The sequence below is a fragment of the Scyliorhinus torazame genome, chromosome 1 (assembly GCF_047496885.1).
Source record: "Scyliorhinus torazame isolate Kashiwa2021f chromosome 1, sScyTor2.1, whole genome shotgun sequence".
Lineage (NCBI taxonomy): Eukaryota > Metazoa > Chordata > Chondrichthyes > Carcharhiniformes > Scyliorhinidae > Scyliorhinus > Scyliorhinus torazame.
In genome coordinates this window covers 308962827-308976927 of record NC_092707.1, presented here as the reverse complement: position 1 = coordinate 308976927, position 14101 = coordinate 308962827, and the positions used below count along the sequence as shown (strand labels likewise).

Genomic DNA, 14101 nt, shown 5'->3' with positions numbered 1-14101 from the left:
GAGACTCAGTGGGACTTCGACAGTGTTTGCGGCAGCTGGCAACAAGATGAAAGACTTGAGGCAAGTCACTAAGACTCCTTCCACAACACCTTCCAAACTCGCGACCTCTACCACCATGAAGGACAAAGGCAGCAGATGGGTGGGAACACCACCACCTGCGAGTTCCCCTACAAACCACAAATCATCCTGACTTTAAACTATAATCGCCATTCTTTCACTGTCGCTGGGCCAAAATCCTGGAACTCCCTCCCTGACAGCACTGTGGGTGTACCTACACCACATGGACTGCAGCAGCTCAAGAAGTTGGTTCACCACTGCCTTCTGAAGGACTGTTGCTCATGACGTGGGAGGTTATCCTGAGAAAATGCATTTTATGGATGTGCAGCACCCTGGTTTTCATTGTTTGCAGCCGATTTACATTGTTGGAGCTCTACTAATACCCCATTAGTTATTGGGTAATGCCTGCCCTTTGAATAATGCCATGAGAGGGTGGACAGTGCCACAGTTTGAAGTTTTAGTTGAAAGGTGGCATCTTAAACTGCACAGTACTCTCTCATCAGCTGCATGGAAATGCCAGCCTCATTACAAATGCACAAGTCTCCGAAGTGGACATGGACCCAAGAACGTCTGACTTGGCTCAGTGCGATAACCCATGAACATTACTGACACAACTGTCCGGATGGTATCCTAGTTCCTTACAAATCTACAATAATCACATGGTGCAGCCAGCGTGATGTCACCATCAAGTCTTGGGTGTGAATACTTCCATACTTCCTTTACTGGCTATAGGAGTGCTACTGACTCCCATAGGGGAGTCCCAAAATTCCTCAATCACCAACAAACTCAATGTATATCTTAAAGCAGGGAGTTTGTAGGCAGATAATAGAGTGGGACAAGGCAGCTAATGCATCCATGCCCTTGCAGTTTGACATAATAAAAGGAAGCAGAAGCAGTAAAATGGCATTCTGTACAGTACATTTCTGCCGAGGAAATGGGATCGACAGGAGTGTTGCCAGCCTGGTTTATTGAGGAAAGAATATTCCCTTCGGTAGCCTTTCTAAAAAGGGGGCCAGTTTCTTTATTTCTTCAGCTGGACCTGACTATATTCACAAGAACTTGCCTGGTACTAAACTTTACTGCTGCCACTCTCCTCATTTAGTGGGCACTGTCACCTTTAGCAACATTGGCCTGAATTTCTCACCAGTCGGGCGCACGCATCCAGCGGGCCTGGAAGTGGGTGGGAAAAGCGCTTCCTGCTGCGATCGGCCCCAGAAGGCAACTTTTCACTGGCTGCTCAATTAACGGACAGCCAGCATGAAGTGCGTGCTGCGAGAATTTCAGCGCTGCCAGAGAGGGCAGCAGCCGAGTAAAGGGAGGGTGCAGCTGACACTTCTAATGTGCTACCTTAAGGGACAGTCGCTGCGGAGCTATTTTTAAAAAATGAATTGCGATGGATAAATTGCGATGGAAGAACTATGCAGATTATCTAGGCAGCATATTGAATCACACCTCAGTCCCCAGGCCCCCTAGCCATGACATTTCAACCCACCCCGGATTGAGATTGTAGTTAAAATGGCCGCTTGGCCAAATGGCCCTTCCGCCAACTGCAAAAACAGACAGGCCCATATAAAATAGTGTTCAATTGGCCCCTTATTGGGCTACATTTCCTGCTTGATTGTTGGTGGGCGCGCTTCCAACTCTCGCGCTCATCAGTCTACTGAAATATTGCATGAGTGCTCGACGATGTCAGGACAGTCCAACATCTTCCTACGCGTTTCATGTGCTCCCACGTCCGCCCGAGCAATATAAAATTCTGGCTATTGTGTAAATTCCCCAACCATAGGGAATCTCAGATGCAAGCACTTGAGTGACTGGCTATTTGGATTTCACTCGACCATAAATACGACAGTGGGATAGCATTGGATTTTCAAGTTTGTTAGTTTCCCTTCATGCAACTAAATGTGCTAAACCTGAACTGAAAATGCAAGATCCGTATTTGTGGAAAGATGTTGCATTCCCAACACCAAATTCCTGAACAAAAGCAACTTGGAATTTTACCTCTGATCAGACATTGGCAGGTTTTAATAATTAGTTGGATTATTCACAAATGTGCATACCAAAGTTAAAGCTAATGTGACCCGTTTCATGTTCAGACACATTAATTATATAAATGTTTAAATATTTAAACAAAAAGACTAATTCAATTTTTTTGGCACTGTTTTTTCTCCCATGTTGCAGTTTGTTGAAACAAAGGAATGACATGACAAAGGAATACAATTCAATTCATGACAAATTTCTGGTAAAGTCACACACATGGATACACATATAGAAAGGATGGGCTACATATAGACTTAGCGAAATTGTAAAATGACCCTCCTCCAAATGCCCACTGTTATTAATTTCTCCTTTTAAAGGAAAATCCAACATTTGGACCCACCCAAATCCAAAGGCTCCATTCTCAGTCATGTTTTCTTCTGCTCAACTGGTAAATCACACCAATGATTGACAGCTGGCGGTGTCTGGCCCAGAGCCACGAAGCCCTGTCAGCATGACATACTGCAGGTCCATGTTCTTTTCTCAGTCCATTCTCCTGCAGGCTCATGCTTCTGCCCTTAATGTAAACTATTCTGAAAGGTTTAGTCTGCCTTAGCAATCTCTACTGAAAGTTTATTTATGGTTGTATTACAGTAAAGTGGCTCCATCTGCTGTGGAAGTCCAAAGCAAATAGTGGTTCCCCTTTAGCTTGCAGTGCGTAATTGGACCAAATAGCACCAATGAATGACACCATGCGTGAACTGCCTTGAATTTAACACTGTACTCTTCCAAACTATCTAAGGATTTTCTATCTTCTTTTCACATATGAAAAAACTTATCCCAAAAAATAAAACTGCACTGCAATCTTGTCAATCATTCCAGCATAGTTTTGATCATTAATACCTTCATCTGAAGTGCTGCACTTTGGCTAAACTGCAGCTTATTTCCACACACCTTATAAAACCAGATTCCTCCCACCAGATAAGTAATTGTGTTCGGTAGTATTTGCATGATCTGGATCCTATTTCGACTTCACCTCATGAACATTTTCAGACATAAATTTTCAAATAATCACTTTCATTCTCAACTCCAAGGTCCTGAGGCAGTCAGGTGCTTGACAGCTCATCAACCACACTTTAGTTCTACAAATAAAGCATTTATGCTTCATATTTTTAAATTCATTTAAAAATAGGTTTTTCCTTTTCAACACCAAAATCTGACAACAGATTTGTAGGTAAAAGTGGTGTAACGCTGATAATGGGTTAAAAAAAAAATCAATATTTATATTGTTATCTTTGCAGTGCAGCTGAGGCCTCTTAATTTAAGACACAATTCAACCATTACATTTTCTAAATCTCACTGATAGAACATAACCAGAAAGCCGACAGTATGAGTACGACAATTACACAACCCAAAAATCTGCTACAGGGTTGAAAGGCAGACCTCACTACTTTGAATGCCTGTAAGTATAGAAACAGGTTTCTGAACATGTAAGCCACATTTTATGGATTCAGACGCATAATAGTGAAAGGCACATCATTGTGCCGATCTCCAGGAAACCCAATTCATTTCTTAATTAAAAAAAGAACTTAGAATGTGAACAGGGCTGCAGTCAGAAGATGAGCCTGTAGGAAATTAACCCTTTGCCTTCAGGTGATTTTCCTCAAGAAAGCCACGGATTTGAATTCACGCTTTTAATTTTTTTGTTGTGAGCCGGGAACAAAAGGTTAACAGCCCTGTCACGAGATAAAGCTGTCCAGTAAGATAGCAGTTACATATGGGCATAGGCCACTTTGCCCTTGATGCTCATTCCTCACTAGTCGCGAAGTGCCATCTCAGCTTCAAACCACTGGCTTTATCTGATCATGCTGTGAAACACCTGCACTGGCGATCATACTTTGGCTTGATGTGCAAAGACCTGCCATCATCTGCTTGACATTGCACAAGTTATAATTATTCATCTGAATGAATATGTCAGAGCAGCAGCAGCAGCCCTCTCATCATGGCAGCAGAAAAATACATCAAAACATTATCATCCCAGCAGGAAGACAGGGACCATAAGGAAAATTATGCATTTCAATATGGATGCCATGTAAAAATGTCAAGCTATAACTCTAGCAGTGGAACAAAAAAAAACATGCCTTAATTAAAAATATATTCAAATACTACTGCCTAACGCTTGGCAACAAGTGCATGGGTCCAATCTTTACAAAATAAACATGTATTTAGGAACCAATTTTTTGTTGTAATTAATAGGTTCTCCAGTCACAGACTCGGACTTTTACTTATTTTGAAATAAAAATTTAAGGCAGAAAAGGGATAAAGATAATATACTGGTCAACAAGATTTACTTCAGATTAAAAGTAATTTGCACTGAACTAACTGCAAATTATATAACAATGTTTATTATCATGTCTGCTATATGCACTGTGACATCTTTTTTTATTCTCACAATTATTGGAACTTGGAGGATTTGAATGTTTGACATTTGCCTTTTTGGTATCCCTCTCTTTTCTTGCACTGGCTTTGATTAGCTAGCAACTTCTCTAATTTTAGTTATTCTGTCTCTATTCCGTTCATGGATACGCTTTTCCTAAATTCTGTCATTTCTGGCTTCTTCCCATCTTTTGGAAAGTCCCTCATCTCCTCTGCCCATGGATTGTGTTTTTAAGTTTTAAGAATGTGCTACACGACATTGGTGTTCTCAATATGCACCAAGGCCCTCCAGGAATTTGTATGCAAAGTCTATGCTGCCACTCCAGTAGAGGTACCATCTTTCAGATGAGCAATAAAACTACTGTCAGATGCTCGTCAAATAGCCTATGACGCTATTCTGAACCAGAGTACAGAGGAATGGGTGACCCGGCCAATAGCTTTCCGTCAACCAGCAGCAAAAATAGGTTATTGGTTAATTGTCAGATTGCGGTTGGTGAGATTTTGCTGCCACATTCCCTGCACATCAGTAACCACGCTTTAAAAAGCACTTCATTGGCTGCCGAGCACTCTGAGATATCTTGAAATTGTGAAGGGTTTTATGTAAATTCAAGTTTCTGGCTGGGATTTTCTGTGCCCAATCAGGATGCGTGCGTTCGATCACAAAATCTCGCGAGAAGACCCAAAGTGCGTTTCCTGGTGAGGCAAAAGCAGGAAGTGATTGTCCTTACCCCCCCTCCCCCCCCCCCCCCATTAATGGTGAGCCACATTTCCCACTGCCAAGCATCATTAGCATGGCAGAGATCATTACAGGACCCTGCAGCGCTTGGGATGAGATTCTTGCAGCAAATCAATCCACATCAAGGTGCAGGCATCACAGATCTGGAGAGTGACTTTGAAAAAGACAATCGCTGTGGTCAGAAAGTTACACACTGCAGACTGGAGAGGCCCTGGACTGCGATTCTTGCCTTTAATTTGTACAGGAACCAAGATTTTAGATCTGATTTCTATGAACACTTGTTCATCATAACAAGAGCCATGATTGGGCGTGTATTTACAATTGTTAACATTCTGTACAAGCAATTAGTGGAGGCGGTTCGCTGACTACTACCTCCAGTTGTCTGTGATGATCTTAGCAGGTGTCCTCTGCAGAGCCGAGGGGGCCCAGGCCTGCTTTTGGGGTCCTGCTGTGTAGCAGCTGCACCCTCCTCGGCCTGCGAATCTAGAGCTGATGGGGTCAGAGCAAGAGGATATTCAGATTCTGTGGACGCTCCCGGAATACCCCAAGATGTTGCACTGCTGGTCCTCCTCCCCAAGGGTGACAAAGGGTCCCGGCTGACCGGTTCAAGAGGAAGGGACCTGCAGCAAGAGCCAGACTCTCTGCCCGTCTTGAGTTCACACTGATGGATGCCAGCAAGTGCCTCAAGTGATAGAGTGTAGCTCATGCGGCAGTGCAGGGCCCATGTCCTGGACCTAGTGGCTGCCATCGTACTAGTGTTGCCCTTGATGAGGTGGCATGCCGGCACTATCACCTCAAACTGAAGGCAGACAGACTTCTCCATCGTGCCTTGCAATCTGTAGCAGACATCCCTTCCTGACGTCCCTGGGTTTGTCTTTGCAGCTCCAGCTGAAACACGACCGAGTCCTGACGGTTCCTCATCTGAGTCAGACTCAGCAGATTCCTGGGTCCCAGCTGTCCTGTCCTGCGAGTGCCGGCACCCTTGGACTCTGCCTGCTGTGTGCTGAGTTCATCAGACTGTGGCCCCAGGGCTACTCTAGAACTAGGTCCCAGCAAGGTTTGGGGAGAGTATAGGCGAGCGGTGTGACGGGTCTTCAGTTAGGGTGTTATCAGAATCCTCTTCCGAGGTGTCTTCGGGTTTGAGTTGAGGGCATGGCTTGTGGGTGGCCTCTGATGAGTCTGCGAAAGAAAAGAGGTGCATGGCAGGGCACTGCGAAACAGGAGGGATCATTCATAGTATGGTTGTCTGATGGATGTTGCAGTGCAGGATCCTCACTTGATTGAGCGCCACTGACCTTACCATCAGCACTGGAATAGCCCGCGTCCTCACTGGTCAGTTGGATGACTTAAGACGCCTGCTAGGCCAGATGAGATGGATGCCTGGCATGTGGGGCTGGTGAATGATGCTATGGATGAGTTGCAGCACGTCCCCAGAGGATATTAAGGTGTTTGTGAGAGATGAATGGTGATGTCCCTTGTGCTGGCAGTTGGTGAGGTCCTTGTGGATGTGTGATAGGTTTGTGAGTGTGAGAGTGATGAGAATGTTGATTTACCCTGGTGGAAAAGAAGAGATCATTCATCCTCTACCTGTTCTGGGTTGCTGCTCGCCATCACTGCTACCACCACCCATGTTTGATTTGTCACCTTGGTAGAGAACATTGCAGCAGGCCGCCACCTGCCTCCAATAGGTGCTCAAGAGAGACACCACTGAATTTGGGGCAGCATGACTTTCCACCTGCTTTCGATCCCTTAAGACTGCTAGTTGTGCAGGAGTGCCTTTTAAATATGGTGCCCGGATTACAGAAGGCCTGAGGTCATGGCAGGGCGATCAAATCAGAGGCTCCTGCCAGCGATTCGACGTGAAACCTATGCCTCTCAATTCTTTACACTAAGTTGCGCACGGTACAGGGTGAAAACCTGCCATTGCCACCGATGGGTCAAACAAAGGTTTCCTCACCCGCTTTCAGATTTTGCCGATTTCACTGAAAATCCCAACCTCTTATTTCTTTTGTTCCACTCTCTACACCATCCCCATTATTAATTACCAAGAGTTTTGAGGTTTCAGTAAAGAAGTTTCTTGACTTCTCGGAGGAAGTACGCCCTTGCCATGCTCGGTCTATGGTAATCTTGGCATACTAACAATTTGCAATTTTATTTACAAATCCACATAAAAGACAATCGATCAATCCTGAATATCCAGAATTCACCAAGTTATCTGGCGAACAATTTTCATATGTTTAAAAATTAGGGGGCGCATAACCAACTTGGATGGTAATAGGACAAAGATTGTTTTTAAAGTCAGAAGTCAATCTGTCGTATACATTTGGATGGGACAGAAGGCAGGGTTAGCCTTCGGAATAAAATCAATAGCAGGATATTTGTTGGAAATGACTAAAAAATGTTAAAATAATGTTTTTTTTAAACTACAGGGAAGATTAGGATGATGGAAACAAAAACAAAGATGCGACCAGGTAAAGGGAATACTTTCTAGCTGCACAGATCTGCAGACCTATCTGATGCTAACAGCAGGAAGAAATAAATGAAGGGCTTGGACAAGATTGAGACTCAGTACAGCACAAAACAGAGTTTCCCTTGACAGATACATGTCAAAGTTCTAAAAGGAATAGTGGGAAAAAATTATTTTCCTCTTCCTAGGGGGTGACCAGCTGCATGCAGAAGTTGAACTGAGGAATCCTAACTGGAGAAAATATTAGTATATTCACTTGTACAATAAATTAAATCTGGATTACAGACAATTGGATAATAGAACTGGCATTTCCTGAGACAAGAAATTGGGAAAACGGCCATTTCATCAGCTGTATCTCATTCAGGTATCAGTGACTAACAATTCTATTCAGTTGTTTGTTATCTATTTTGATGCCAGCAACTGTATCATTCTGGGTCACTTAATAAAGTACACTGATTTTTCTCCCTTCGCCAGCTTTCTTACCTCTTTACTTCTTCCAAAACTCCTTTAGGGGGTATGGTCACCTTCAGGTATTTCACCCGAGTAAATTTTGTTCAGAAGACCTGATTGGGCCTCCATATCATTTGATTAAAGAGGCTTCATCACAGCTCTGGCCAATGTTTCCTCACCCAAAGTCCATCATGTACCACTGCAGCAGAGGTCGCTGGTTAAGGATCAGGAACTCTGACCAAGGTTTCTCTTCCAGTATATGAGTCAACTGTAACATTGCTACCAACATCTGAGCTAAGATCGGCTAACACGGTATTGGCCAGGTACCTTCCTCAGCTGTATTGTTCAGCCAATTATTAGATAAACTAACCAAACCATTGAAGATGCTCAAACAAGCAACCGGCTATTAAGATGAGCAGACCTCTTGTTTGGAAGAATAAGCTTAGAAAAACATTTCAATAGCCGATTTAGCTACGGCAAGGATTTATATAGTTTGTCTAATTTATAAGGACACAATATTCCCTTGACAAGAACATTTTCAGCACAATAATAAAGACTAACAACAGTAAAAGAACATTTACAGAATTTGACCAGTACCTGTTGTGTCCAAGAAATCACAAATGGAATAGGAAAATCTGCGGAGCAATCGGGTGATTCAACTGGATACTGAAGATAAAGATAAAAATCAAATAAGGAACAGGTTGCTGATGTCTTCAGGGTTGGCACCAAATGTTAACAATCAGACCTCTGAACCCCTGACTGCAAGCCATTAGGACAAGAGTTTCCTCCTTGTTTATGGAAAATCTCTTAAATTATTTTGAAGAAATTTCATCCTCATTAATTACAAAGTATAGGTTAGTTTTCACACTTAAGTCATCCATACATATCTGCATATATCATTGGATTACATGTCTCAGTGATACACTTCCATTTTAGTTCTGTCAGTTTTCACACTTCTTTCTCTTACATCTCCCGCTCAGGTCAGTGATCACACAACCAGCTGTCATAAGTTCCAGATTAGCAAATGAAACGCAATTTGTAAAACAGAAGTGCAAGCTTTAAAAATAACGAACATGATAATTTCTTAAATGCCACATGCATAACAACCAGAAGAGTTGGTGAGCTAGTTCGCCATGACTCCACAATAGTTAGTTCAGAGTCATAAAGAATAAGTCGTCCCATTCAATACCTGGCTTGTGGTGAGTTAGGAGATTCCAACCAAAGCAGAAGGGCTTGACCAGTGATCTCAGCACCTCTTAGCTTGTGTTGGAGGCAATAAAAAATGCCAAGACTCCTAATACTTATCAAATTAATGACTTGTGCCAAAATTGCATATAAACGGTTCGGCTGAACCATACTATTTTCCAAAAAGTCTTTCCCTAATAGTCATTCACCTGTGTATCATATTTAAAGCAAGAATTAAATTAACAGAAATTCCACCTCTCTCCACTCTCAGGACACTTATCTGGAGAATATTACCATCGAAAGCAGTCAATGCTGTGCCTAATTCCTACAAAAAAAGCTTCCTGTTCTTACATATAAAAGCAAAGGTCTAACTTGAGCACTTGGCTAAGAAATATACAGCTGGGTGACACTATACAAATAGGTTACAAACTAATCCTGAAATTTTTGTGGTTGAGGCAGAGAAAAATAGAACTAGCTCTAGAAATGCTGATGAGCTCAACATTACAGCCAATATCCTGTTGTTCAAAAAGGTGATTATTTTTTCTAAATAAAGGCTTTGTAGCACAAGCATGCACAAACCCACATTTTTGAAACAAATCTTCAAACTATATCAGTCTGTATACCTAATCAGACCTCTTTATCAATCAACACAATCTGATTATTTTCTGCAAGTATGTACTTTATGCTCTCTATGAAGTTAAAACAATCCACACCATCTATATATTTTTTACTTCAACGTTCCTGTAGATATTTTATTATTAGATTCCTCATCCATTTTGCAAGCTATGCCAAAAGTTTTGAAACCAATTGCTAACAAAGTTCCTGTTTAATGTTCATCCAGGCAAGGCTCAAATGGGAAACAAGCAAATGTTCCCACTCCTTTTGTGGTAGAACTGATATTTGTTTCTAAAAACATTATTTTACATATTGTTGGCTATCACTGCACATTAACATGGAACGATCAATTTTTTGCTAAAAAGACAAACAAGGCAGCAGCAAAAGGTAGTCTGCATAAAGACCTAAATCAGAATGTTAGCACATCAAATCTGTACCACAATCAAATCTGTAATGGAAAATGGCAATACTTCTCTTCCAGTGTATGGTGTGAATTCTATTTGTTAGCACCAAGTTTCAATATCACCTGCCACAAGGTTTACACATGAGCATTCTCGCTTCATAGTCAACTTTCAACAGAGACACAACTAAATGATATATAGGGTTTTTAATTTAATGCAGTCCTGTACTCTAAGGAGTTAAATCCTTTAATTTGTGAAGAAAAGTACAAGATAACTGACAACTTCAACTTCTTCTGCCACAGCAAGACTGAACATTCCATGCCTGGTTAATCATGGACAGAGGCAAAATTATCTGCAAAATATTTTCTTGACCGGTATATAGAGCTTTTTGCCTTTTAAAATCAACAGGGACTATTTAAGTTAGGGCAACATGGAAAGCTAGGGAAAAAAATTTGAAACAACATATTAATGTCAGGTCATGCAAAGTCCCCTGGTCTAGTCAATTGTAAGGTGGGGAGGGGAAGCAGGGACAGCCCAAGACCCGATATAATTTCCTTGTCAATACTACTTCAGGAATATTTTCTCAACACCCATTTCTGTACATGACTTTGCACGGCAGGTGTACATAAAATAAATCCTCAAAGCAGAAGTATCAACTACTTCATTTTAGACATTTATAAATTATCCTTTTTTGTATAAATGTATCCCAAACTTTAAAAATCCTGTAAATATGTCTATTGTCATCCCTGAAGTATTTCTTCTAATTCTCCAAGAAGTTAATTCAAGTAATAATTGCTCGCTACATATAACTGCTTGAGTTCTCAAGTTAGCATCAAATGATCAAGACGGATTCTTTAATTATTTTATATTGAACAGTCCCAGCATTTGGCTATAGCATCAATCTACCCCCAAAAAACAAATAATTGCAATTGTGAACCAGGCCATTTTATATCTTTGGTTTAAAACCTCAAACTCGTAAGTAGGATGAAAATGCAAGACCAAACAATATGTAGGACCAAGTTGCCATAGTGAATAAATCCATCTCCATGTATCTGATATTGATTTTTCTTAATATACAAAATTACAGTTCAAAAGAAATCCCAACGCTCTATCTTTGAATCCATTACCAGTGCCTCACCTTTGATTTTAATTTAATTGTGATCATATGGTCTCGACCTGCAGAATCCTCAGCCTTCAGCTTAATGGTTCTGAACTCTGCATCTATATAAGCAAGTCTGAGAAGAAAATATATGAAAGGTTTATGAAATCAAAGTCTACTAGTGATTTGATGTGTTTGCTTTACCCCTATTAATCTGAAACTAATATCAGAAAGACAAGGTCTTGAGTGCCAAGCATTTCTCCTGTCACAGATTTACTGCTGTTAATACACCAGTCGGCTGTTTAATGTGGTCATATATCACAAAGTTATTTACGACCTGTGTCAAGGCTCACGCTGTGGTCAGTGAGCACCATGTTTCAGTTTTCCATCATGGGAACCTTTGGCACACACAGCAGGTTCTTGTCAGCCTTTACTTATGTACACATAAAACTTCCTGTCAGGCCTTTGATCAATTTTTGCAGTTTTATAGTGTGTTAGACCAGGCGGCATATTTTTTTAAGCCCATTAAAATTATTAGTTTTTAATCTGCTCCTACTCATTAAATCTTTCTGCAAACTATTAATATTTCCAATGTAACCATCATTTGTGCTGTGCAACTTTGCTAAATTTCTGCTTTTTGTAGTAATAACTTCATCACAAATTGCATACAATACTAAATAGGAAGCTCATTAATGCAGTTCATTTAGTCGGAAAGCACCACAAAATCTATAAACTATTCCAGCAGTGGACTCTCAACTGCTCAGATCAGTATTGTTAATCAATTTCTAACTGATGTGAAGAAAATATGTATAGTAATTACAGTTTAAGAAATTAACTATTCTCTGTAATGTGACACTTTGGTCTGAATTTTTGTAAAGTTGGAGAGGGTTGGGAGGCAGATTCCTGAAGTCCCACTCCCAACTTGACGCCTGCTATTTTTGCTGGGGGTGGGAACAGGTTGCAGTTTGCACATCTGTATTTCATGGAGGTAGCTGCGCATGTAAAAATGTAGTTAGTTTCAAACAGATCCGGATTTTACTGGTAGGATGTCCATAACACTGCTGGTGGGCTTTACACTAAAGGTCTAAATCTGCCACAGTTATTTGGAGAAGTAGGATACACTTTTAGAGAGGCAGGATGTGCTTTTTGAAAGGTCCAGGGGCAACCTCTGGAGAACCCTGGTGCCCTTTGGGATTGTTAAAAATTGTTATGAATGCATAAAAAGGGGATAAACTCACTGGAACTGTCAAGCTGATTGGACCTGTCGAACTGTCAAAGGATTTAAATCCGATTGGAATTGTGAAACTCACTGGGACTGCCAAACTCATTAGAACTTTCAAGCTGCTGAGACATTTAAATCTCTGGTCCTTTAAAGGTTGTGCTGGTTTTCCCTTGCATTTGCTGCTCTTGTCCTTCTAGATTGTGGCGGTAGTGGGTTTGGCATAGGCGGTCTAAGGGGCCTTGGTGTGTTGTTGCAGTTTGCAGTGCATCTTGTACATGCACATTGCTGCCACTGTGCATCAGCGGTGAAGGAAGAAAATGTTTGTGGATGTGATGCCAAACAAGCAGGCTTCTTTGCCCTGGATGGTATCAAGCCTCGAGTGTTATTGGAGCTGCACTCATCCAGGCAAGTGGAGAGTTTTCCATCACATTCCTGACTTGAGCCTTGTAGATGGTAGACAGGTTTTCGGAAGCGAGGAGGCAAATTAGTCTGCAGGATTCCGAGCCTATAGCCACAGTGCTTATATGGCTAGTCCAGTTCAGTTTCTGGTCAATGGTAAGCTCCAGAATGTTGATAGTTGGGAATTCAGCAATGGTAATGCCAGTGAATGTCAAGGGACGATGATTAGATTCTCTCTTTTTGGATATAGCCACTGTCTGGCACTTGTGTGGTGTGAATGTAACTTGCCATTTGTCAGCCCAAGCTTGGATATTGTCCAGGTCTTGCTGCATTTGGATATGGACTGCTTCAGAATCTGAGGAGTCACGAAAGGTGCTGAATCTCATCCAATCATCAGCAAACATATCCACTTCTGACTTTATGATGGAAGGAAGGTCATTGATTAAGCAGCTGAAGATGGTTGGACTGAGGACACTGACCTGAGGAACTCCTGCAGTGATGTCCTGGAGCTGAGATGATTGACCTCCAACAACCACAACCATCTTCCTTTGTGCCAGGTATGACTCCAACCAGCGGAGAGTTCTCCCCCTTAGCCCCATTGACTCCAGTTTTCCTGAGGCTCCTTGATGCCATACTCAGTCAAATGCTGCCTTGATGTCTAGGAGAGACACTCATCTCACCTCTGGATTTCTGCTGACATAAGCCTGAAAAGGAAGGGTGGGTGGTGGGTTGGACATGACTTGGTGCTAAATTTGCCAGGGCCTTGGAGTAAACAGAGGGGGCTTTAGGGGTATAAAGAGTGACGGCTGGAGAGCTGTTTTTTTTTTTGATACTGGCATTTACTCCTGGTTCACCAAGGTGGGCCTTTCATACAGCCCGTTTCTGCAGCTGGTGACCTCCGATCTCTTTCAGGGGCTGAGGGCTCAACTCCCATTAACACCTATGCCCCATTAAGGAAATTAGGACCATCCGGGGTCCCTCTTTATTTCTTTCCTCCTTCATTCCACAATCCCCCCTCATCCCAAGTCGGGATTGTGAAGTTGAGAATCTTCCCAAC

The 14101-nt window shown here is 41.9% G+C and overlaps 1 protein-coding gene across 3 annotated transcripts in view; it reads right to left on the bottom strand.

Annotated features, from left to right (window-relative positions):
- fancl (FA complementation group L) overlaps positions 1–14101 on the bottom strand; it is a 103530-nt gene that overhangs the window by 30746 nt on the left and 58683 nt on the right. For all 3 annotated transcript variants that reach the window (XM_072507816.1, XM_072507817.1, XM_072507818.1), the window contains 2 exons: positions 11463–11559; positions 8721–8789 (listed from right to left, as the gene is read on the bottom strand). In XM_072507816.1, coding sequence (XP_072363917.1) covers positions 8721–8789; positions 11463–11559 — 166 coding nt within the window. The remainder of the gene's footprint in view (positions 1–8720; positions 8790–11462; positions 11560–14101) is intronic.